This window comes from Saimiri boliviensis, chromosome 21 (genome assembly GCF_048565385.1).
Source record: "Saimiri boliviensis isolate mSaiBol1 chromosome 21, mSaiBol1.pri, whole genome shotgun sequence".
In the NCBI taxonomy this organism is placed as follows: Eukaryota; Metazoa; Chordata; class Mammalia; order Primates; family Cebidae; genus Saimiri; species Saimiri boliviensis.
The window spans coordinates 17,175,265-17,200,049 of NC_133469.1; the positions used below are offsets into that span (position 1 = coordinate 17,175,265).

General features: G+C 43.3%; 1 protein-coding gene across 4 annotated transcripts in view; it reads left to right on the forward strand.

The window, feature by feature from the left end:
* Positions 1-24,785, forward strand: part of LARGE1 (LARGE xylosyl- and glucuronyltransferase 1) — a 616,984-nt gene that overhangs the window by 317,802 nt on the left and 274,397 nt on the right. For all 4 annotated transcript variants that reach the window (XM_074390818.1, XM_039463163.2, XM_074390817.1 and 1 more), the window contains one exon: positions 18,193-18,364. In XM_074390818.1, coding sequence (XP_074246919.1) covers positions 18,193-18,364 — 172 coding nt within the window. The remainder of the gene's footprint in view (positions 1-18,192; positions 18,365-24,785) is intronic.

The window sequence follows — 24,785 nt, forward strand, 5'->3', positions numbered from 1 at the left end:
TACTTTCTTACTTCTAGATAATGCAAAACTTAGGCGAAATGTGTACTCTCATGTACCAGGACGGAGACTGTTGATGCATACCCATTTTTCTGAGTTTCAGCTAGTACTTTTGAGCAAGGTGTCTCACCCTTAGCACTCATGATGTTCTCGGCCAGATAGTTTCTTGTGGTGGTGGCTGTCCTGTCTGAGGGTGTTGAGTGGCGTCCCTCACCTCTGCCCCCCAGATCTAGTAGCACCCTGATGTTCAGGTGTCTCCAAGTATTGCCAAGTGTTCCTTGGGTGCAAAATTACCCTTCGTATTAGAAATGGACACAATTGGCCAGGCACGGCGGCTCATAATCTCAGCACTGTGGGAGGCTGAGGCGAGCGGATCACCTGGGGTTAGGAGTTCAAGACCAGCCCGACCAACATTGATAAACCTCGCCTCCACTAAAAATACAAAAAATTAGCCAGGTGTGGTGGTGCATGCCTGTTATCCCAGCTACTTGGGAGGCTGAGTCAAGAGAATCACTTGAACCCAGGAGGTGGAGGTTGCAGTGAGCCAAGATTGACCATTGCAGCCTGGGGAACAAGAGCGAAACTCCGTCTGAAGAAAAAAAAGAAAGAAGGAAACGGACACAATTGGGGTGACTCCACTGTCTAGGCAAGAGCTGACCGTGAAGGTGATGGCATAGAAAGCTGAAGCACTCAAGGCAGAGGCCAGTCCAATGGATTTGTCGTTTTATTCCCAACCCTGCGAAGCGTTAATATGTTATATTATTAACATATGTTAATATGCCATCACCTGGTGACCCCATGGTGATGTTCATTCATTACTCTCTTTCCTCATTTGAGACACTGACAGGTCAGATTCTCTCTCTATTCTAGCGGAAGCGTGGGAAACAAGCCAGGTAAACAAAATGGCTTAATTGATTTCTATACAAAGCTAACTTTGAATAGGAAACTTGGAAACATTTCAAAGTTTTCATCCCTGGTTGTACCATTTCACCAAGCCGATTTTAGGAATTGGTGCACCAAGGTATCAGAATGTGAATTTTCTTGCTGAGAACAGTAGATGATACTTCACAGCTTCTTAATGCCGTCTGTTTCCCACGATAAAGTCCCAGCATTAAGTGCTGGTGTTAGAAGGCCCTCAGCATTATAAGTGATTTTCCTGAAGGTCAGAAGGGGCAAATTTTGGCTTTCCCGCCCACTGGCTGTGCAATTTGAGACAATGATGTTTTTACGTCTCGTTTTCCTACATGTAAAATGGAGATATGAATCCCTTATTTGCTTAATTCAGACTTACTTCAAGCATCCAATGAAATGCTAGATGGAAAATTGCATTGTAAATGATAAAAGGCTGCTCACGCATTCTTATTACTATTATCTCCATCATCATTTCTATTATCATTTTTGAAAGATGGACGTCTTAACAGACTGACCGGTTAAGTACCCTTTTGTATACTCAGCTCCCTTGGCTAAAAACTCATCTAACTAACATTTTCATTGGATCTGATCACTCGGCCAGGCTGAATTCAAGAACCTCAGTGGGTTTTAAATCTGTTCACTACTGGCTAAGTAACATGTTTGAATAGAAAATAGCAAGCAATGATCAACATCTTATTCAGAGGCATAATAGCACCGCTGAAACTCCCTTTTCCCATCCCCTATTATTATTAATGTGCTGCTATTACTTAATGTAGATTGTGTCCCACAGTGTGCGTGTTGCCTTTACATTATATGTATATGTAAGTCCCGCCCTCCAAAACCAGCCATTATAAAGGAGGAGAAGAAATCACAACTGCTAACATGTGGTCAGGGACTAGTGTCTCGAGCTCACTCACTTTGATCGGGGCTTTATTCCACGTGTCACGTAATGAACTATTTCTTCCTTCTTGATTCAGAATGAACCAGCAGCTCGATTCTGTCAGGTCCTCTGCTGGGTGTTTTCCTGTACCCCATCCCATTTTCAGGCTGACAGAGCAATAGGTGGCATTGTGTCTGCTTTACAGATGCAGAACCTCAGATTCAGAGAAGAGAACTGACCACACTCCAGCTTATGTTGAGGGCAACGCTCACGTCGTCCTTCCATGTTGCTTCCAAGTCAAGGATGCTTAAATATTCCCAGAGGATTAAGGAATACGTATATTATGTGTGGACTCAGCTTGGATCTTGATCTTCCCCAGTTAGAATTAATTGATTGGCTCGTTTCCTAATTGTTGTTTACCTCAGGCTTGATTCCACATAAGAACTACTTGGTACGTGTTGGTAACACAACACCCCCAACGGAATGGTCGAGGCCATTCTGGATGACACATTAGCATTGCTTGTGATCCAAACCCAAACAAGCAGCAATGCCAGGCCCTACCACTAGGTGTCCTAGTTTAGTCTTTCTGGGGCAGGCCCAGCAGTGAGCTCCTGTGATTTCCAAGTATAGCCTGCCCTGGGCTGGGGCTGCAGCAGGTGTTTTATCAGTGTCCTGAAGAAGAATACCTAGGCTACACTTGGCTCCTGCTCAGGACCCTCTGTAACGTGCAAATGCTGACCGTTACAGTTTCAGAACGCTGAGACTTTGCCTGGCACACTGTATTAGTCCATTTTTACCCTACTGATAAAGATAGACCCGAGACTGGGCAATTTACAAAAAAAAAAGAGGGTTAATTGGACTTACAATTCCACGTGGCTGGGGAAGCCTCACAATCATGGTGGAATGCAAGGAGGAGCAAGTCCCATCTTACATGGATGACAGCAAAGAGAGAGAGCTTGTGCAGGAGAACTCCTCTTTTTAAAACCATCAGGTCTCATGAGACTGATTCACTGTCAGAAGAACAGTACCAGAAAGACCTGCCCCTGTGATTCGCTTACCTCCCACCAGGTCCCTCCCACAACGCGTTGGGATTCAAGATGAGATTTAAGTCGGGACACAGCTAAACCATATCACACACTCTTTGCATAGTCAAGTACAGAAGTTAAAAATCCATTGTAACAAGCTTCCTGGGTCTGGACATCAGTTTCCAGGCTTCCTTTCCTGCTTTGTATTTTGTATTCTCAGTAGAGTGTTAGTGGCCATTTGCAGTCCTTTAGAGACTGGAGAAACATTTGTACTGAGAAGGTATGTGACTCTGTTGTAACTAAATTGGAGTGTTCGTTTCTGCTAACAGTATGAGCTCAATCTAGTAGTCACCTTTGTCTTTTCTGATTTTCCTTCCTGTCTCTGGGTACAATTAATTTTGCTATGTTCCAGGAATGTTGGGTAGAGTTTGTATACAGCTTTCCCTGCCTAATAATCGTGTGAGTATCATATTTGAATCAGTTTCCAGAAATGATTAAGGTTGTTGGAAAGAGACAAATCTGATTTTTAGTCCCAGCTCCCGTAATTCTTTATAATTGGATGATATCCTTGATGTCTACATCATACACGGCAATAAAGGTTATCGTGTGAATTAAAAGATACTTGTAAATTGCTTTAGTATAATGTTACATAGTAAGCATTCAGCAAATGTTATTGTTACTATAAATATGATAATGTTCTCTCCCATTTAATGGTGATCTTCTAAGAATGAGGAATATTTTTTATTTACTCTTCTTTCCTTAGGATCTAGTACAGAATTTGTCACACACAGTGAATGTTTAAATAAATGAGTCACTTTTGGAATTAGGTAATTTTTTTTTTTGAAAGGTGATTTAGAGCATTAGAAGTTCCTTTGATCGGTAGCCAAATCCCCAAGTAGAAGTAAAGGCATAATGGAATTATCTTCTACTGTGCACCGTCTCTTATAGTACTTTGTAAGGGTGACATTCTTCCCTTCTCCATTCTCGTATATGATAAATTGTAAATCTAGACAGGTTAGACAGCCATCCTCACAATCTGGTTGCCTTGACAACCATCATATTAAACAGTAAGGGCCTGTTGTTGGGGGGTGGGGGTGAATGTCAATATAACCACAGTCTAAATCTTCTGAAGCAGGGCTTCAAGGTCAAGGTTAAAATATTTGAAATTGCAATAAGACCTTTGGTTAATGTTTGTTAGATGTATTACAAGAGCCGAGTGAAGCCGTCATCTTTTCAGGGTAACCAATGAAGAGGCTCATTTTGGCTGTCAGCCAGAAGAAATTCGGACTGCCATTGACAAGGTTTTTCTTTTACTACACCAGGAGGCTTTTGCCTTCTGTGTATAGTGAAAGCAAATAATTTTGAAACCAACCAGAAATTAATTAAGGGACATCTCTGGGTCATCATCCTCAACCCTCTTTGCCTGCTTGGAAGTTGCTGTCCTGTGTATTTAAATTCACCTGCAAGGTAGATCTCCACAGCTGGGAACAGAGATTGTCACAGGCAAGGGTGTCAGCTACAAAGTGCTACAGAGTCCTCTGAAAGTGAAAAGCAAAGTGCCTCATTAATGCAGAGCAGTGTGAGGCTTCGTTAATTGCAGCCTATGTGGCTGCCCTTTTTAGATGGCTCCATAGGAAGACGGAGGTAAGAGTGGAAGGAGGAATGGTTGCGAGAGGGAGAAATTGCTCCCCAAATCTCCAGATGCACTTTGACAACAGAGAAGTGTGTTTTCTGATTCAGATGCCTTTTGTTTAAATTCAGAAAGGCAGGAAAGAACTGGTGGATTGGGCAGAGGCCAGGATCAGGAAGCAGGTTTTTGAGCTGTCTGTGCTTTTGCCCACTTCTCTGTTTTGTGGCTATTTCAGTGTTGTATGATCCTAGAGGGTGGTGTTTCTTAACCTGTTTTTTAAAAGTATCACTCCCCCTCTCCTCTGTGCCTTTTTGTACTTTTTATTTCCCTGATTAAACCTCTGACATGAGATTTTAATACCAAACCATTGGAATATCTGACTTTTTTTTGGGGGGGTGTCCCCTCAAGAACCAAGTTTTGTGTCTGTTAAGAATGCATGCAGTAGAGTAAATTTGTGGAAACAGAAACGAAGTCTTTATTTCCGCTTGCATTTATTAGCAGAATGATTATATCTATTCTTAGCACTTCGAACAGGAATTAAATATAATTAAATACACATGCACATATATCGTCACCTGTCTATATCTGTGGGTTCTGTATTCTTGGATTCAACCAACCAAGACTTGACAGTATTCAGGGGAAAATAATAGATGGCAACACCTGAACTGAACATGTATGGATATTTGTTTTCTTTTCAGAAAACATACACTCTAAACAATACAGTGTAACAGCCATTTACGTAGCCTTTACATTGCATTAGGTATTAATAAGTAATCTAGGAATGATTTAAAGTATATGAGAGGATATACCTAGGTTATATGCAAATACTACACTGTTTTATATCCGGGGACTTGTGCACCTGAGGATTTTGGTATCCTTGGGGGTGCTGGAACCAATCCCCGACAGTTAGAAAGGGTGTGTATACCCACACATATGTATCCATGTGCATATATGTGACTTTAAGCTAGAATTAGGGTCCAGTTTAACCAGTGTATCTTCTCTCTAGGCCGTACTTTTGCATCTATGTCGCTGGTGATGTCCGTACATGTGAGCATATTCACATACTTATGAAGACTGCAGATAGACAGTTTATGGCATATGCCAATAAAGCACCAGGTCATCTAACTTAGAACTAGCACAATAGCACCAAAGCCACCTAGATGTCTTCACCATCCCATGCCTCAGCCTCCCTCACTCCCACTGCCTATCCGGGTAAAACACTACCCTGACAACTGTAATCATCCTTTTTGAAATTATTTGTTACAAATCCCCAAACTGTGTTATTTTTTCCTCAAAGCAATCATCTGGCACAGAGCTGTACACTTAAAAGTCTCTGAAGTGTTTGTTGAATGAATGAATGAATGAATGAAGAATGAATGAAGCAGGTTGATCAGTATGTCCCTGTCAGAAGCAGTGGTTCTCACTAAGTGTTGTTTGTGTAAATGCATTGTTTTACTTTTTAAAAACTATTTATTGAGTGCCTTCCATGTGTCAGACACTCTGCTAAGTATACATACATAAATACATACTGTGCACTGTAATAAGAATTGCAGCTTCTAAAAATATTAAGATCAGGCTATGCAGGAGCTAATGCAATTTTCTCCTCAGTGCTTTGAAAAATCTATTAGTTAAGAAGGCAGCTATATTTTAGGAAATTAAACCACTGTAACAGTCCAGTTCACAAATCATAACTCCCAGTGCTTTGAAATGCTCCGTTTGATAACATAAAGTACTGAGGGATGTTCAGGCAATCTATAAATGCTCCAGTGACCAATCCCCTCAAGCTTCGTCAAGCTAAATAGAGAATGCTTCTTGCAGGGCAACGAGAGAGGCAGGGCTTTTGCGGCACTGAGATGAGGAGGGACGTGTCTGTAGATTCACTATCACATTCCCTTGGTGCACTTTGCCTTTGTCATCATTCTGGAATTACTTAAGTTTATAGAAGATGGTTTCTCAGTAGACCTCTGAATAATGCGCATTTTAGGTGCAAACCAGCTAATCTTTTTTTGGGCTAGGGTTGTGTGCTCTGAATAAATGTTCATTGATGCTTATGGGAGATTGCTGTCACTGACAGAGACCAGCTTCGAGACTCTCACAAGATGTCCTTCTAAGTTACTAATGTAAGAAGATGGGCAATATGTAATTCAGTTCTCCTGTGGATGCTGGTTACTAAGAATTTTGCTGTAGCTGACATAGAGCCGCCTCTATTGAAACAGGACTTCTAAATTTAAAAAGAAGTACAGCCAAGAAGCCTTCTTGGCCTCTGTCATAAACTACCTATGAGATAGAGAGATAGCTAAGGAACTCCTGAGGTTACATCAACACTTTTATTAATATTTGAGAAAGGTCTTCTCTCCTTGTAAATCCAACCAAGTGTCAGTTTCAGAGGGGGGCATTTAAGCTTGGGGCTATCTTATGACTTGTTTTTGAACTATAGGTTGGTTGTTGATCCAGTGTAAATGATTCAGCCAAGAAGATTTTGGGAAATAACATCTTCTGTGTCTCCTAACTTGGTGTTTCTTAGAGTGTAATCTATGGATGCCTGCTTTTGAATTACCCGGGGTGCTGATTTAAAAAACCACAGATTTCTAGGCCCTACCACGGATCTAATGAATCTCTCTCAGTAGGATCCTGGGAATCTCCATTTTCACCAGGCTTCCTCCAAGGTTCTGATGGCTCTCAGCTGCCTTCTGTTAATCTTTCCTCCATAAATCATTAGAGTATATTCCAAAAATACAGATGAGATCATATCTCTTAGCTAATGAAACCCCTTTTGCTTTTCCCACTGTCTCTGGGATCTTATCCAGTGCTCTTTTGCGTGGCAGATGGTCTTGGTTCTCTCCAGCATTTGACCCTGTCCTGCCTTTTCATATCCATCTCAATCATTTTCAACACTGTTTTTTCATTAAGTGTATCAGACTAGTTATTTCACACACACACACACACACACACACACACACACACACACACACGTTTCTATCTTGGTGCCTTCATTCACCTATGGTGCTTTCCTCCCAGTATTTGAGAATCTCAATTTTCACCTCATTTTTCAAGCCCAAATGTAAGGTTTATTTCCTCTGGATATGTCTATCTGATTGTTGTCCCTCCTTTCTTATCACTCCTCATTAATTGTCCTTCTACTGGACCACTGCTGTGCGTATCTCAACCAGCCAAGGGCTGAAAACACTCGGGGCAAAAAAAAAAAAAAAAACCCAGATGGTTGCATCTATATTGAACATGTACAGACTTTTTTCTTTTCATTCCCAAAACAGTATAACTGTTTGCATAATTTTTGCGTTTTATTAGGTGTTATAAGTAACCTAGAGATGATTTAAAGTATACAGGAGGATGTTCATAGGTTATATGCAACCATGGCACCATTTTGTATCAGAGACTTGAGCATCTTTGGATTTTGATGTCCAAGAGGGGTTCCATAACCAATACCCCACAGACTCCAAGAAGGGTGGTATTTGAACTTTATCACAGTCCAGTTCATACCATTCTGTAATTACGGATGTGGTAGCCAGTTTCCAAGATGGCACCCAGTAATTCCCGCCTCCTGGCATCATTCAATCATGTGTGTAGTCCCTTCCCACATTGCATAAGCTCACCTGTATAACGGATAAGACATTGCAGGAATGACGCCATGGTGCTTCTGAGGCCAAGTCTTCAAGATAACCTTGCTTCCACCCTGCTGTCTTTTGGACCGCTCGCTTTGGGGGAAGCCAGCCGGCATGTTGTAAAGACACTCAGGCAGCCTTCTGGAGTGGTCCATGTGGCAAAAACCTGAGCCTTCTTGTTGACAGCTGGCATCAACTGCCAGGCACATATGTGGGAGCCAGCGCAGAATTAGATCTTGCAGCCCAGAGCAAGTGTTCAGATGACTGCAGCCTCATGAGGAATCCTAAGAACCACCCAGCGAATACACAACCAGATTCCTGCCACACAGAAACCATTTGAGTTAATGAATAACTGTTGCTGTTTTAGGCTGCTGCATTTTGAGGTAACTTGTTGTGCAGTCATGGATGCTGAATATCCACTAGACCATAGACTCCTTGAGAGCATCGGCCATGTTTCTTTCATCATGGACCTGGTTCCTCGCTGTCTTCAGTACTTGCTGCCCCATATTAAGGTGTTCCATAAATGTTCCTTTAAATGATCTCAGCTGAACTAAATAGGGGTTTCCCTGTGCTTCCAAGGGTGAATACTCACAAATGCAGATGACTCTTTTTGTTGTTGTGTGAGGCAGAGTCTGGCTTTGTTGCTCAGGCTGGAGTGCAGCGGCTTGATCACGGCTCATGAAACCTCTGCCTCCTGGGTTCAAGCGATTCTCCAGCCTCAGCCTACCGAGTAGCTGGGATTACAGGCACCCACCACCACACCCAGTTAATTTTTGTATTTTTAATAGAGACAGGGTTTCACCATGTTGGCCAGGCTGGTCTTGAACCCCTGACTTGAGGTAATCTGCCCACCTTGGCCTCCCAAAGTGCTGGGATTACAGGTGTGCAACAGCAGATGCCTTTAATAAATGTGAATATTGTCTTTTGCACTAATGATCATCACTCATATCAACAGTTAACAGTAGCCAGTGCTTATATATAGCACCGGAATTCTCACAATTCCATGGAGTGTGTGCTGTAAATAGCCCCATTTTATAGATGAAAACTGAGGTACATAGAAGTTTAACTGCTTGCTCAGAATAACCCACATAGTGAATGATGGAGCCAGGATTCGAACCCTGTCCGTCTCCAGACTGTGTGTTGCGAACCATTTTATTTTATTCTTTTTTTTTTTTTTTTTTTTTTTTTTTTTTGAGACAAGTTCTCATGCTGTCACCCAGGCTGGAGTGCAGTGGTACAGTCTCGGCTCACTGCAGCCTCCACCTCCCAGTCTCAAATGATTATCCTACCTTAGCCTCCCAAGTGCTGGAATTAGAGGCATGCGCCACTATGCCTGGTTAATTTTTGCATTTTTAGTATCGATGGGGTTGTACTATGTTGGTCAGAATGGTCTTGAACTCCTGACCTCTAGTGATCCACGCACCTTGGCCTCCCAAAGTGCTAGGATTACAGGCCAGTATCATTAACCATTTTAAACACTCATTTTGAGCCTTTATGTGGCAAGCATTGTGCTAGGTTACTTGGTTCTCCTACCTCATTGAACGCTTCTTCAAACCTCATGCAACGTGTATCATTTTTTCTATTTTATGGGTGGGGAGATTGAGACTTAGCAAGGTGACCTCGCCACGCTGTTTGTGCTAGAGTCAGGATTTGGAATCGGGCCAGCCAGACTCCAAAGCTCATTTCACAGTCTTCTTCCAAGGCACCCACCACTGTCTCTGAGCCCCGAGCCCCGCCTCACTTCTATTCCTTCACAATTATACTCTGAACATATAGGTTGGTTGCCAGGACAACCACTCAGAAACAACATGAAAGGCAGATGACTTTTCAAACATTCTGCAGCTGGGATGACTTCTTTTTTTTAATTTTTAAAAATATGTCAAGGTGATTTGTAGTCTACAGCAAAATATTAATATGGGTAAGAAATCTACTTGGAGCAAAAAATATTTTCACTATGGTAGAGAAGAGCTTACAGATTACAAATATAGTAATGCCTTAGGAAGGAAGCAGGGTATGCTACGTTTACCCTTTTTACAGGTGAGAAAATTAAGTCCTGCAGAAATTTGGAAGGCAGGAATGCCCAGCTTTACAGACATTGTACCTAGTTGTCTGAAAAACTGCTTGGAGAATGAAGATGTGTCTGGATGGAGGCAGAGTCTCAGTCCTGATCCTATAGTAAATCAGAAGAGTGAAGAGCGCATCTGAATAGGCCAGGGTCACTGGAAAGGGAGGGGAAGAGAGAAACACATCGTTCCAGAGTAGAGTATCTATGGCTGGGGGCATGAAGGTTGAGTTAAGGAAAAGGAACCTCAAACTTTGAGTCCTAAGATAGTAATATACGACCTTAGGCTTGTTAGGAGGGGTTTAAATAGGTTAGCCCATATAAAGATCTTGCCACAATGCCTGACACCCAGTATGGGCTGGGCATATTTTCTTTATTTCATTCCCTTCCTCCCTTCCTCCTTTTCTTTCTCTCTTTCTCTTTCTCTCTTCCTCTTTTTTCTCTCCCCGCTTTCTCTTTCTCTCTTCCTCTCTATCTCTTCCTTTCCTTCCCCTTCCTCCTCGCCCTTCCTTAGTCCCTTCCTCCTTTTCTTTTTTCGAGATGAAGTCTTGCTCTTGTGCTCCAGGCTGGAGTGCAGTGGCACACAATTTTAGCTCGCTGCACCATTCACCTCCCAGGTTCAAGCGATTCTCCTGTCTCAGCTTCCAGAGTAGCAAAGATTACAGGCGTCCACCACCACACCTGGCTAATTTTTGCATTTAGAGTAGGTACAGGGTTTTGCCATCTTGGCCGTGCTGGTCTCGAACTCCTGACCTCAGGTGATCGCCTGCCTTGGCCTCTCAAAGTGTTGGGATTACAGGCGTGAGCCACACGCCTGGCCTGTGCTAGGCATATTTTCTACTGTTACCTTTACTGAGGTATCTCAGTAACTCCTGGAAATCCATACCTTGAAAAAGAAGTTAGCATCATTTCTTGACAAACCAGCCTCTTTTTCTTTGTCTTATCTGTCAAAGATCAGAAATGTGTGGTCACCCTTGACACATGGCTTTCCTCCATCCCATGTGTTGTGGGAAGTCACCTTTAGAGGTGTGTCCACTGTCCAGCCCTCTGCCTCCATCCTCATACTGCTAATCTGGTCAGCTTTTCTGTGAACCACCTGGCATGAGATGTACCCTAGAATCATTTGCCCCACCTCATAGATGCTCCCCTTTGGGTCTAACTGGTAATTGGCAGCTTCATCAGAACGTCAAATTTCCCTTGGAAAGCATTCCCCACCCCCCACTTTACATAAAACCCTTAAAACCTGGGGTTGCCTGTGCTCCCTTTAGGTAACTGAATTAGGTGCTAATCTTGGACGTGACTGCATTTTTGCTGATTGAAGTTTAAACCATGCTGCTTAGAATTATTAACAGCCATTGCAAGGATAATAATCTTCCCATTAAAATAAACTAAGTCTCAGTTTTATTATCGTTTTAATTACATGAAGCCTTTGGCATGTCGATGATGATGGAGAACATGGTAGGATATTGCTCTCCCAGGTGGTGTCTTCTCTACAGGACACTGTCGGGTAAATCCTCCTGGTTTCCTCAGCCTTCTTTGGAAGGTACTCTTCTCTCCATTGACCTCATGATGTAAAAAGTCCCTGGCTGGAGTGAAGTTTGTTGCAGCGTGGAAATGCGATTAATACCAGTGGGGAGAGCATCGAGAGACTGCCCCCAAAGGTTGCATGGCTAATCGCTTCCTCACGCTTTTCCTCCTCAAATCCAGGGTGTGCTGTCCAGTTTTAGACGTCTACCAGGGAGAGGGACTCTGCCTTTTCCAGATTTCAGTCTGTGATTTTGTTATTTTTTTTCTTAATAGAAACATAGGACAAGGTGATAAGTGACTTATTACCCTTGACAATACCATCTGCATTCCCGACTTCCCCTTTACTTTCTTTGTTTTTTATTTATATTTATTTTTTGAGATGGGCTTTGGCTCTGTTGCTCAGGCTTGAGTGCAATGGCGCAATCTCGGCTCACTGCAGCCTCCACCTCCCGGGTTCAAGTGATTCTCCTGCCTCAGCGTCCCGGGTAGCTGGGATTCCAGGCGCTTGCCAACACACCCAGCTAATTTTTTTTTTTTTTTTTTTTTTTTTTTTTTTTGTATGTTAAGTAGAGACAGGGTTTCATCGTGTTAGCCGGGATGGTCTCGATCTCCTGACCTCGTAATCCGCCCACCTCAGCCTCCCAAGGTGCTGGGATTACAGGCATGAGCCACGGCACCCAGCCTATTTTCAAAGATACCCAAATTTGCTGCTGTTATCCTGCCTCAAATTCTGAGTCATCTGAACTTTGGTACTGCTGACAGGCATTCACTGAGAGAAGAGAAGGGGGCTGAGCCAGAGACCTGTTGCTTGCCCAGCATGAGACCAGATGCTATGCTGTGAATACTGTAACATGGTAGATCTCCATTTTCCAGATGAGAAAACTGAGACTCAAGGCGGCTGTGTGAGTGCCCTGAGATCACACAGCTCCTTAGCAGTGGAGCCAGTTCTGTAGCCCAGGCTTCGAGGCTCAACAAACTGTTCCTCTTCATTATGCTTTACTGACCCTGGATTTTAGCAGTCATGAACACTTCTGCTCCTAGGTGAGGAAAATGTCAGAGGAAAATGAACCCAGGCCTGGTTGACTCCATAGTCATGCACATTCTTTAAACCATTTTTGAACAATTACTATGTTATTACTACAGTAAAAAAAAGACATTGTCCCTGCCTCAAGGAGTTTCAGTCAAGTGCAGGAGAGGGGCATGGAAAATTGAACCCAGCAGGATAGCATGCTGTGCTAGAGGAAGGGAAACAGCTTGCTTCTTGCTTTGGGAGCCCCTGATCTAGCCTGGAGCAGTGCGGGTGGTGGCGGTGGCTGGGAGGCAGCAATTTCTAAGTTGAGGAGAGAATGGACGGAGGTGGGGGAAGAGTATGCTAGATGTCATGCCGTCCCTAAGAGGGTGAGCCATTTGTGATAAATGTACCTGCTTCTTATCACACGTTCTTTCCCCTCAAATTCCTTAATTTTCCACCTTTTCCCGGGGCTTGCTTTCCAAATACACACTCATCCCAATGCCTCCTTTACGACTAATTGAACACTTGGATTTAATTGATTATATATTAAGTTGGGGACTTGGAGCGACATTCAGGACTGGACTCACATTGAGATTAATTTATTCCGGTAGTCTTCCTGTTTTGCAGTGTATCTGGGTGCCTCACATGCGTATAAAAATAAAACAGAGAGTCAGGGCAATCTAATTAGACATCAACTCTGATGTTCAGTCTTCACCCAGCTCTCCTGCTTTGATGGTAACCAAAATAGATGAATAAGTTAATCAAAGATCTGATTAAATAGCACAGCTTTGCAGCATCGACTGATGATTGCCAAGCTTCAGTTCAGGCAGACAGAGGAGAGAGGAAACTGAGCTGAGGTCCAAAGGCCAGGACTTTCATGAGGAAGATGTTGATAAAGCACACAGGAGGGAATTCCTCATTGAGTCCTCGGATCTTACGGCAATGTCACATCGGGAAGCTCACTCCAAAGGAAGAGTAATGTAGTTTTGGGAAAGAACACAACCTTCCCCTGGAAAATTCTGACTCTTGGAGCTTTGCATCTTGCTTGCTGTGGAATTGGAGACAAATCACCTGCCTTCCTGTGCCTACCTGCCATCCATCCATGCATCCATCTGTTCCAGATATGTATTTTTGTACCTATTAGAGACAAGGCATTGTGCTTCGATCTTGTTGTTTATTTAATTTGTGCTTGCATGAGCAGTGTGCCTCTGCTGGTTCTGTGGGGTTTTTCTGTCTAGATCCTCTCTTGCCCTAACCTTCACTTTATGCTCCATGAGGCTGATACATAAGCATCTCTAATGTTACTTTCGCTCTGGCTTCTGTTCGGATGGACTGGAGGGCTGCCCTCCCAGGAGACTGGTAGGCAGGAGGAGGAGAGTGGATTGAGATGTGTTTTCCTGTTCCTGGCTTATGAGTTGCCACAGGTAGGCTGTGTCCCTCTGCTGAATGTCACTGCTTCAGCCAGGTGGCCTTACTCATACAGCAATTATCTCTGAATTCCAGCATCTGCTAGCCTAGGCCCTTCTGGCCTTGGGGTAGTAACAGCACGGAGTACTCTTCTCCTCCTTGAGTAACTGCACATTTCTTGTTACTGCCCCTCATTCTGCATACACTTAGATTTAAAAGTCCTTTTACTAAATCTTCCTTAGATTCCCCAGGAGAGCGTGCCGTTTCCACCCACACCCTGCCTGGTAGGGTGAAGTAAGTGTAGCAGCATGGATGGAGCTGGAGGCTGTGACCCTCAGTGAACTGACTCAGAAGCAGAACATCAAGTATCACATATTCTCACCTAGAGGTTGAAGCACAGTGAGCACAGGTGGATACAAAGTTGGAAATAGTAGACTCTGAGGTCTCCAAAAGAAGGGAGGGCGAGAGCTGGGTGGGGGGTGAAAAATTACCTACTGGATACAGTGTTCAACATTCAGGTTTGATCTTGTTGATCAAATTTTACCCGGTGCATTTAATTTGTCCTTGTGTGAACAGTATGATTCTGCTGGTTGTGTAAGGGTTTTCCTTCTAGAAAGGAAGAAAAAAGGGAGAAGGAAAGGAAGAAAGGTAGAAGGCCATTCTCCCCCATTACACAGTATCCTCATGTAACAAATACAGGTGTGTACCCTCTGCATCTAAAGTTAACAAATTAAAAGAAGTCATGACCTTTTAAATGGCAGAAACTCAGAAAAGCTGAGCAAACCTGTCCAAGGTGACATGGTGGTTCACTGATGACACTAGAATCTAAATCTAGGCCTGTCTGACTCTACACAACACAGGGTTTTTTGCCCTCCTCCATCACAGAGACCCTTACCTTCAGCGTGAAGCACTGAAAGAGGCATCGATACCTAATACTTGGAATAAGGTAGAGGGATCAGGAAGAAGGGTGGGAGTTTATTACTGTGTATATTTTGTGTACCAGGCCCTTGAGTCCTTTAATACCTTTTAATTTTTATACCACCGTGTGAAGTAGTCATCATCTCTATTTATCCAACTTTTAAAAATGAGCAGCTGTAGCCGGGCATGGTGGCTCACATCCGTAATCCCAGCACTTGAGGCCAAGACGGGCAGATCACGAGGTCAGGAGTTTGAGACCCACCTGTCCAATATGGTAAAACCCCATCTCTATTAAAAATATAAAAATTAGGCCGGGTGCGGTGGCTCAAGCCTGTAATCCCAGCACTTTGGGAGGACGAGGTGGGTGGATCACAAGGTGAAGAGATCGAGACCATCCTGGTCCACATGGTGAAACCCCGTCTCTACTAAAAATACAAAAAATTAGCTGGGCATGGTGGCATGTGCCTGTAATCCCAGCTACTCAGGAGGCTGAGGCAGAAGAATTGCCTGAACCCAGGAGGTGGAGGTTGCGGTGAGCCGAGATCGTGCCATTGCACTCCAGCCTGGGCAACAAGAGCGAAACTCCATCTCAAAAATAAATAAATAAATAATAAAAATTAGCCAGGTGTGGTGGTGTGAGCCTATAGTCCCAGCTACTCTAGAGACTGAGGCAGAAGAATCACTTGAACTCAGGAGGCAGAGGTTGCAGTGAGCTGAGATCGCCCCACTGCACTCTAGCCTGGGCGACGGAGTGAGACTGCATCACACACACACACACACACACACAAAAGAGCAAGAGCAAGTGCTACTAAAAGAAAAATTAGCCAGGCACAGTGGCTCACGCCTGTAATCCCAGCATATTGGGAGGCTGAGGCAGGTGGACCACAAGGTCAGGAGTTCAAGACAAGTCTTGACTACATGGTAAAACTTCATCTCTACCATGGTGGTGCATGCCTGTAATCCCAGCTACTCAGGAGGCTCAGGCAGTAAACTGGCTTGAACCTGAGAGGCGGAGGTTGTAGTGAGCCAAGATCGTGTCATTGCACTCCAGCTTGGGTGACAGAGCGAGACTCCACCTTAAAAACAATAAAGAGAAAAGAAGAACTAAGCAACCACATTTTTCTTTTCCAAACATCACTATCTGGTGATGGTGGGAACGTAGGGACACAGGCAGCCGATTTAGGGAAGCTATGAGACAGCTTCCCCGTGCTAACTCAGGGGACTCATTCCAACTCTGAAACCCACTCCATTTTACAGGTAAAGAAACTGAGGCTTAGAGAGATCAAATGCTCTGTGTGGGGCTAGAGCCCAGATTTGAACTCCTTTCCTTTTTCCCATCCTCCATGATGCCTGGGTGCGAGGTGACAGGGACTCAGACATAGAGTTAGGGATTCTTTTTCTTGAAACTGACGCATGGTGTAATACTTCAGTACATCAGTATGTTTTTTTGTTTTTTGTTTTTTGTTTTTTTTTTCTGGTCATAATTCTGCTTATCTGAGCAAAGGACCATTGCAAAACTAAGAATACAGAGTAACTAAACAAAATTGTCAAATAAACTATGAAGATGACAGCATTGTATGGAGTGGGTTCCAGAGATGGAATGGGTCACCTGAGTTATCCGGGGCCTCACAGCTTTCCTAAATCAGCTTCCTGCACCCCTGTTTCCCACCATCACCAGATCATGATGTGTCTGACAAAAAAAAATGTAATTGCTTGGTTTTTCCTTTACTAGGTGTTGCTCATTTTTAAAAGTTGGAAAGCATAGATCGGTTAAGTATACATATATGTTTATATATATACACATAAATAAATGTGTGTGTGTGTAAATATATAAGAGGAGGGAGAGAGAGATTCTCATCCACAAACAATTACTATTAGTCATTTGATGTCTTGCTGCTGTTTTTTCTTTCTCTGCATAAATTTGGGTGCATGTGTTTCATGTGGTTTGATTACACATAGTTGTTTTTAAGTAAAAGCAATCTTAAAGCTTCCTGTTTTCCCCTTTCAACATCATATGCAGGTTTTTAGAAATTATATCTTAATCTACATTGTTTTAAACAATTACATAGTATGCAGTCAGACAAAAAGAGTATCATGTTTGAATTAATTGTTCCATTTTGGGGCTTTGTGATGGCTACTCTTTGGTAACATGGTGATAAACATCTTTGGGAATAAAACTATGGTGTTTTTGTGTTTAAATACACATTTTTTTTTTAAGAACATACCCTCAACGTGGTATTTTAAGAACAAAGGAGATGAATATTTTTTGGAATTTTGGTAAGGTGGCCATATTCCCCATTTAAAGGGTTCTATTAGAAGTGTTACTCTCTTGAAAATCAGACATGTGCTTTGACTCACAGGGAAACTCCTGACAGCAGTTGGGTTGGGGCCTCTGCTCATGATATCTTCATAAATGACTGTGCATATGTGAGAGCTTTCATGACACTGGTGCTTTTATTTTTATCCTTGCCTTTGGACACAAAATGGCACCGATGTGTGTGCCTCGCTGATGACTGTGCATTTGCAAGCCATTGATTGTTCCATTATATTATGTGAGGGTCACCATTTCAGTGTTCCATGGGTGGTTCATTTCTGTGCTATATGTGTGTCCTCTGTTGCTGTCAGGTAAAGAGTGTTGGGTTGATTGTGAGTAGGTCCTCCTTGTGGGTTTATCTGAGAATAAAGAAAAGGCAGCAGTACTCAACTGTTCAGTTACAGACTTGAAAGAATAAATAAGCGTACACTTTAACAATACCATTGCTTACTAATCTCAAATGACACATAAATGGAATATGATTTAAAGAAATACACATACATAGGAACAATTAGATGCTGGTTACAAAAGTATATGTAGTGGGATTCAGTTTTTTGACTCTAATGTTGTCGCATATCCTTTATCTCCAATGGACCTATTAAATTTCTGTAATAACGAAAGTTTTTTTTTAAACTCTCAACATACAGTGTTTGCAGTAATGTTTCATAACTATTACTTTTCCTCTCCCTTAATTCAGATACATTTTCCTCCAAAAAGCTTCACATGTCAAAACGCAAATTACGTACATCTTAAAACAAAACACTCGTTCATTTATTCAGCAAATTTTTATACAATACCCTTTGCGTGCTAGGCACTATTATGTTTAGGCAAAGAATTAACATAGTGATTTTTCTTTCTCCAACTCCCTCTCTGCCCTCTTCTGTCTAGTCTGAAGTTTCCTGGATCCCCAATAAACATTACTCTGGGATTTACGGTCTGATGAAGCTTGTCCTGACCAAGACTCTTCCTGCCAATCTGGAGAGAGTCATCGTACTTGACACGGATATCACCTTTGCCACCGACATTGCAGAGCTGTGGGCTGTGTTCCACAAGTTCAAAGGTAATGGTAGCCCATTTGTTTTTTCCCTATATTTTTGTAGGTATCAGCATGCCAAAGAATAGTGGTTCATTCTTTAAAAAAGATGAGGTCACCTCAAATGAGGTCGTGCTAACACAGTGGGTAAGGAATTACAGATCTGGTGGAATATCAACTCTGCTTGGATTTGAAAAATATTAGAGTAAAATAGAAATTTGTTTACATTTGTTTAGTAAATGAGAAGGTGTTTTTAGCAGAGAAATATCAAATGTGTGTACTTCGTATGCAGATAGCAGAGTGTTCACATACTTGTGTCAGGAGGTGTGTTTGTTGGTTTTCTTTTTATCAAAAGATGATCTAATTGCCAAGAAAGCCTGTGAGGTAGTAGAGATGAGTATTGATTCTAGAGATTTAAAAAAATGTTCTTTACGGCTTTCGCTTTCATTAACGTTGTGGTTTATCGTTTTAAGGAGATGTATGTGTTTGGCTTTACAAGACATTCTTTCTAGTCTGGTGGGTTTCTTTATAGCTGTTATTGTAACTCTTATCACGGCCTCAAGATACATGAGAGTACCTAGTGGGAAACTGTGAGCTCAGTAGGTATACTAACTGCGGCATGGATGTGTGAGAGAAGTGACAGGTTAGTACAGATCTTAGGCTGTTATTTTAATACTCCTCTCCCAGATGTCTTTTTAAAAATTACATTATTTTAAAAATTCTTCTATGCTGGATGAGTACAATAATAATGAAATTCAATAGCGAAATTTTTACTTCTTGTTTTTTTTTCTTGTTTTAATTGCACACTGGCCTTTTCTGTGTTTAAAATCCCTTCTGCCTTTCCTCTTAGCTCCATAGCCTGTGTAAGTGAAATACTGCTTAATGATTTTAAGTCACAGCATTTTCATAAGTCACAGGATATTCCTGTTGGTTTCTATTTCTATTCATGAGCAGAGGGTGAATTTCCTTGCCTGCCCCGGTCACTCTCTGCTTCCATCTCAGGGCTTCTGAGCTCTGGGCTAATTGAAGAAAGTCTTCAGCAAATCATGGAAATGACCCTCTGATCCCCGGGACTCTCTGCCTTATTGGGATCAAAATTGACTTTTCTTATTCATGTCAATAATGACCATAATAAAGATATCATTTAGTACAACTGAGTATGTCAAAGCTCTTTAATCTTCATCGAATGTGTGGACGTGTCCTTTTGTTTCATAAAGAAACAGAAGCTTAGAGGGATGCAGGCTTCTCCCAGAGTTGAGATCAGAGTGCCTGTGTCTTGACTTCTGTCCGCTGCTCTTTTCAAGTTCCCGTATCATGTCTGCTTGTTTTCCTCTTCCCGATCACAGTGAACACGTGAGGGGGTAGTTCTTCTATAATTACATGGTGTTTTTTTTTCATATTTTTATGCTGATGTTGAATGTTCAGTGGTGCATTTCTTCAGCAGGTGTTTATTGCATCCCTACTGGGTGTCGGGCCGTACAACTGGCTCTGCAAATAAAGGGATGAGTAATGAGGGGACAGTGAGAGTTGTCACCTCTCTTAGAGGGCTTAGAGAAGGCAGCTGGGAAGGTGTCGCAGAGGAGCTGGTAATTGTGCTGTCTCATCGGGTGAGAAGGGTGAGAATGATGGTCGTATGCACTAGACTCCCACATTCGCCTTTGGGAATGAAGGCCTTATTACCCCAGCCGCTGGGAGTGGCACCTGCAGAGGGGGCTGTCAGGCATCAGCCCTTTCTGCAGTTGCCTCAGTTGAAGGGAGTGGCCATGCCTGTGGCCACACCCCTTCCAGCCCCTCTCACCCCCCATCATTAAATGGCTGATGAACATGGCATCCTGCAGGATCATCTGCAGCACTGGGAGACTGCCTCACAGGCTGATTTCCCCCTCTGCCCAGGCCTGCTTACTGCTCTTCCCTTTCATAGGTGCTGCTCTCAAGAGCTCTCCCTAATAAACCTCTTGCATGCTGACTTCTATCTCAGAGACTTTTTCCAAAGAAGCTCAAGCCACATCATATATTGAGAGCTATAAGTCTCCATTGGATAAGTATAACCACCGAAGTTGCCAGAACAGGTCATGAGAAATTGTAGAGCTGTAGCTAGGAAATCACGTTTATTCTCTTGCAGCTTGCAGTGGCTATAGTGCTAGTGGGGCTCTGTAGCCAGTAACAACAACATGAATAATCGTGGTTATTTTAAATACGCTGATATCATCTGGGAAGGCACTGGAGCTCTTGCTGCTCCAATAGCTGGCCTAAGGACTTGACTTGGAGAACTCTCAGATTCGAGGCAGTTCCTGGGGCTGAACAGGGTATATGGGCCAAGGTCAGGACAGGGACAAGGAAAATTGAATGTAAGGAGCTGAGTTAATGGGCTGTATTTTATTTGTTCATTCTTTTATTGGTTTATTTCTGGCATTTGTTAGACCCCCACTGTGAGCAGGAATACATTAGATGCTGTTGTTACCTAAAGCTGTCGAGAACACATCACCTGCCTTCAAGGAACTCAGAAACAAGGCAGAGTGGGTGCATTGCGTTTTTATCTATCACCAACAATGGAATACAAAACATCAGAGGTTTTTCCATGTCCACCCTAATTTTTCTGGGAAAATAACAGAGATTAGAAGAAAGTAAGGAAGCTCATCTCTCTCCATATGTCACTATTTTGTATCACTTGCGTATGTGTGTGATTTTTTTTTTTCCTAAACTGAACTATTAGAAGCCAGGCCGTGGAATAGGAAGAAAGCCTGTTAGGACAGGCCCATAAATGTAGAATGTTCTGATCCGAGAGAAGGTGTCTTTCTCTCATAAAGGCAATTGTCTTTGACATCTTTCACTGTATACAGTTAGAGTGGTGTTGATACAATTTGGCCTTGCTAATTTCTCTCTCTCTCTCTCTCTTTTTTTTTTTTTTTTTTTTTTTTTTTTTTGAGACAAAGTTTTGCTCTTGCTGGCCAGGCTGGAGTACAATGGCGCCATCTCGGCTCACTGCAACTTTGGCCTCCCAAGTTCAGGCAGTGCTCCTGCCTCAGCCTCCTGAGTACCTGGGATTACAGGCATGCACCACCATGCCCAGCTAATTTTTTGTGTTTTTTAGTAGAGATGGGGTTTCTCCATGTCGATAAGGCTGGTCTCAAACTCGTGACCTCAGGTGATCCACCTGCCTCAGCCTCCCAAAGTGCTGGGATTACAGGCATGAGCAACCTTCCCCTGCCAGTTTTTCTCTGGTTGTCTGGGTCTAGTGGCTCTTGTTCAGATTGCACACAGACTTGATTCCTTTGTGGCATTGTGAAAGCCCTTGTTTCTAAATTCATTACTGAGACAATGACGAAAAAGCCTTTTTAAGGAATTAGACCCATTTCGGCCTCTAGCCTAAGAAGCCTCTTAGAGATATCCAGTCTTCCCTCAACTTCAGCTAAGTAGCAGATAGTACCCTCCTGTGTCAGTGGTTTGCACCTTTACCCAGCTGGCAGCAATAGTTGGAAGATTTCCAGAACCACCAATTCTTAGCAGAAAGAATCAGACATACCAATAAAGGCCAGGATCAGGAGTCACACATTTGTCACCCGGAGTCAATATTTACTGAGCTCTTTCTAGGTGCCAGGTAGCCTTAGAACTAACTGTTGGGGCTATTGCAGGAATAAAACTGTTTGGAGAGCCCCTAGCTACACCAAGGTACCAGTACCAGAGTGGCCAGCAGCCCTGTCCTAACAGAAAATCAGGGGAGTTGGACATGGGTAGTGTGCTTCTCATGAGATGCTTCTGGTATACCTCACATGGGAAACTTGTTTATATAGGCAGGCATTTTTGCAGCCCTTGTCTGACCTGTGTTCAGTTTACACCTGTCTGACCACTGCTCTGCCACTGGGAGCCTGACTTTGTGCTCTCCCTGGCATACCAGGGAAAACCCGCCTGGGGCAACCCCTGGTTCTTCAATGGAAGGCGCAAATTCAGTACACCATTATAATGGAGACGAGTTCAAAGATTTTTTTTTTTTTTTACTTTTTTTTTTTTTTTTTTTTAATGTGTGAGTCTTGCTCTGTCGCCCAGGCTGGAGTGCAGTGGTGCAGTCTCGGCTCACTGCAACCTCCACCTCCTGGGTTCAAGTGATTCTTCAGCCTCAGCCTCCCAAGTAACTGGGATTATAGGCACACGCCACCACACCTGGCTAATTTTGTATTTTTAGTAAAGACATGGTTTCACCATGTTGGCCACGCTGGTCTTGAAGTTCTTACCTCAAGTGATCTACCTGCCTCGACCTCCCAAAGTGTTGGGATTACAGGCGTGAGCCACCGTGCCTGGCCGGTTTTTTACTTTGAAATGCTGGGCAGGGAGGGCACAGTGGATCAGGAAGGCATTCTTCCATCCCTGGTCACACGAGGCAGGATTGAAGAGTCGGGCGCAGAGAGACAACTAGCAGTAGATGTAAGAGAATAGGGTTTGGGTCACTGTGGGTTCAAGGGCAAATGCCTGAATGTTTTATTTAAAGAAAGTGGGAAAAGCAAGGAGTCCAGTCTACGTTCTGATCTCCAGCCACCAGCTTGTGCCACCTGGGTGTGATGTGGAACTGGAAACCCCGCCAAAGGTGATTGAGCCCTATGTTGATATACGAAATTAAAACTTGTGTTCTAAATGGATGTGAGGCAACAGAAAATTATGAGACTTCACTACAAAGCTAAACTCAATCCTTCCCCCTGTGAGTTTATACTTGAGTAGAGGGAGATTGACAGCTAACAAATAAGTAAAATATATAACATGTTAGTGGTGATTGGCGCTCTGCCTTTATCTGGGGGAAGAGTGTAAAGCACCCTCGGCGTAAAGAGTGGCAAGGATGAACTTTGTGGAGCGGAGTGCCCTGTTTCAGGAATGAACAGAGGTTGGATCAGAGCAGAGGGAGCCCAGGGGCATGCTGGGGGCTGCTGAGGTCAGGTCATAGGGGCTACAAAGGTCAGGTTATAGGGACCGTATTTGTCAGGCCATGATAAGACTTTGTCTTTCCCTTCAGTGGTTCGGGGAGCCATTGGCAGAGTTGGAGCAGAGGCGTGATTCAGTCTGATTTAATATTGCTGACGGCTCACCCTGCCTGCCCTTTTGAGAACAGAATGAACAGCAAAACCTATTCTCAAAAGGTTTGGGAGATAATCCCAGTCATCCAGGGGAGAGATGATTTTGGCTCAGACCCGGTGGAGCAGTAGAGATGGTAGGAGTCATCATATTAAGGGTGCTTTTGGAAGCTCAAGTCGTCAGGATGTTGCATTGACTGGATATGGGGAATGAAAAAGCCTGGAGTCAATGAGGACCGCAGGATGGCTGGCTGGGTGAGATGACATTTGAGAGACACAAGACTGCAAGATGTACAGGTTGTATGGGAAGATCAGGAGTTTGGTGTGAGGCTTGTTGCATCTGAGATGCCTGACACACATCCACATGGAGCTGGTGAGGAGGCACGTGGCTACTCCAGCGTTTGAGAAACAGAGAGAAAGCTAACTACCACTTCTTAAGCACGTCTTATGTTCTGGCATCGAGCTAGCAGCTTTTCACATTTGAAAGTGAAATAAACTGGGCTCAAGAGAGGTTAAACTACTTTTCATGCTCAGAAAACTATCAGAGAGCAAAACTGAACCCCAAGCCATACGGCTTTGGAGCCTGTGCTCTGTCCACTGAGCCAGGAGGCCTTGCTGCACTTAGATGGGGTGAGACGGCTGAGTACATGTAACCCAGGACCCCTGCGTGCCTTAGTTTTAACTGCACAAAACACTGGAAATAATATGTGATTGTCGTCATTTGGGGAGGCTGTTGCGAAGGCATAAATAATAAATGCACACCCGTAATCTGAAGCTTTTGGAAGAAGGCCGTGCTGAATATTCCAGACAGTGTTTTGGTCCAGAAGCACAGATGCCTCCCCTCTAAGGGGATCTTATTTGCCACAGTGTAAAATTCCGACCCTGAAGCAGGTATGGTCAAACTGTCCAGCACACGTAGGCACTGCCGTCCTCACCCTTACTGGCATAAGTATATCTTGTCATGCCAGTGGGTATCATTCAGGGCCTAGTAGACTCTGTGTGGTTCCTTACGGCTGATGTGTTGAAGCACTTAGTCTGTGCCAGCCACTCTGTTAAGTACTTTATGGATAAACTCATTTAATCTTCCCAGCCCTCCCATGAAGTGATTACTGTTCGTGTTCCTATTTTAGAGGTTTGGGAACTGCTGCTTAGGGAGGCACAGTTTACCTGGGGTCTCACATTTCTTAAGCCGTGAAACTGGGATTTGAACCCAGGCAGTCCGACTTTCAATCCAGTCCTCTTTACTCTGTGCCCTCTGTTCCCTTGAAGAGGAGTAAGAGAAATCAATGTTGTGTGGGTGGACTTCAGAGTGTCTTTGGAGAGACCAAAGTTAGATTGGTGAAAGAACTCAAAGTGACCATGTATATACACCATTTTTTCGAGGGTAGGCC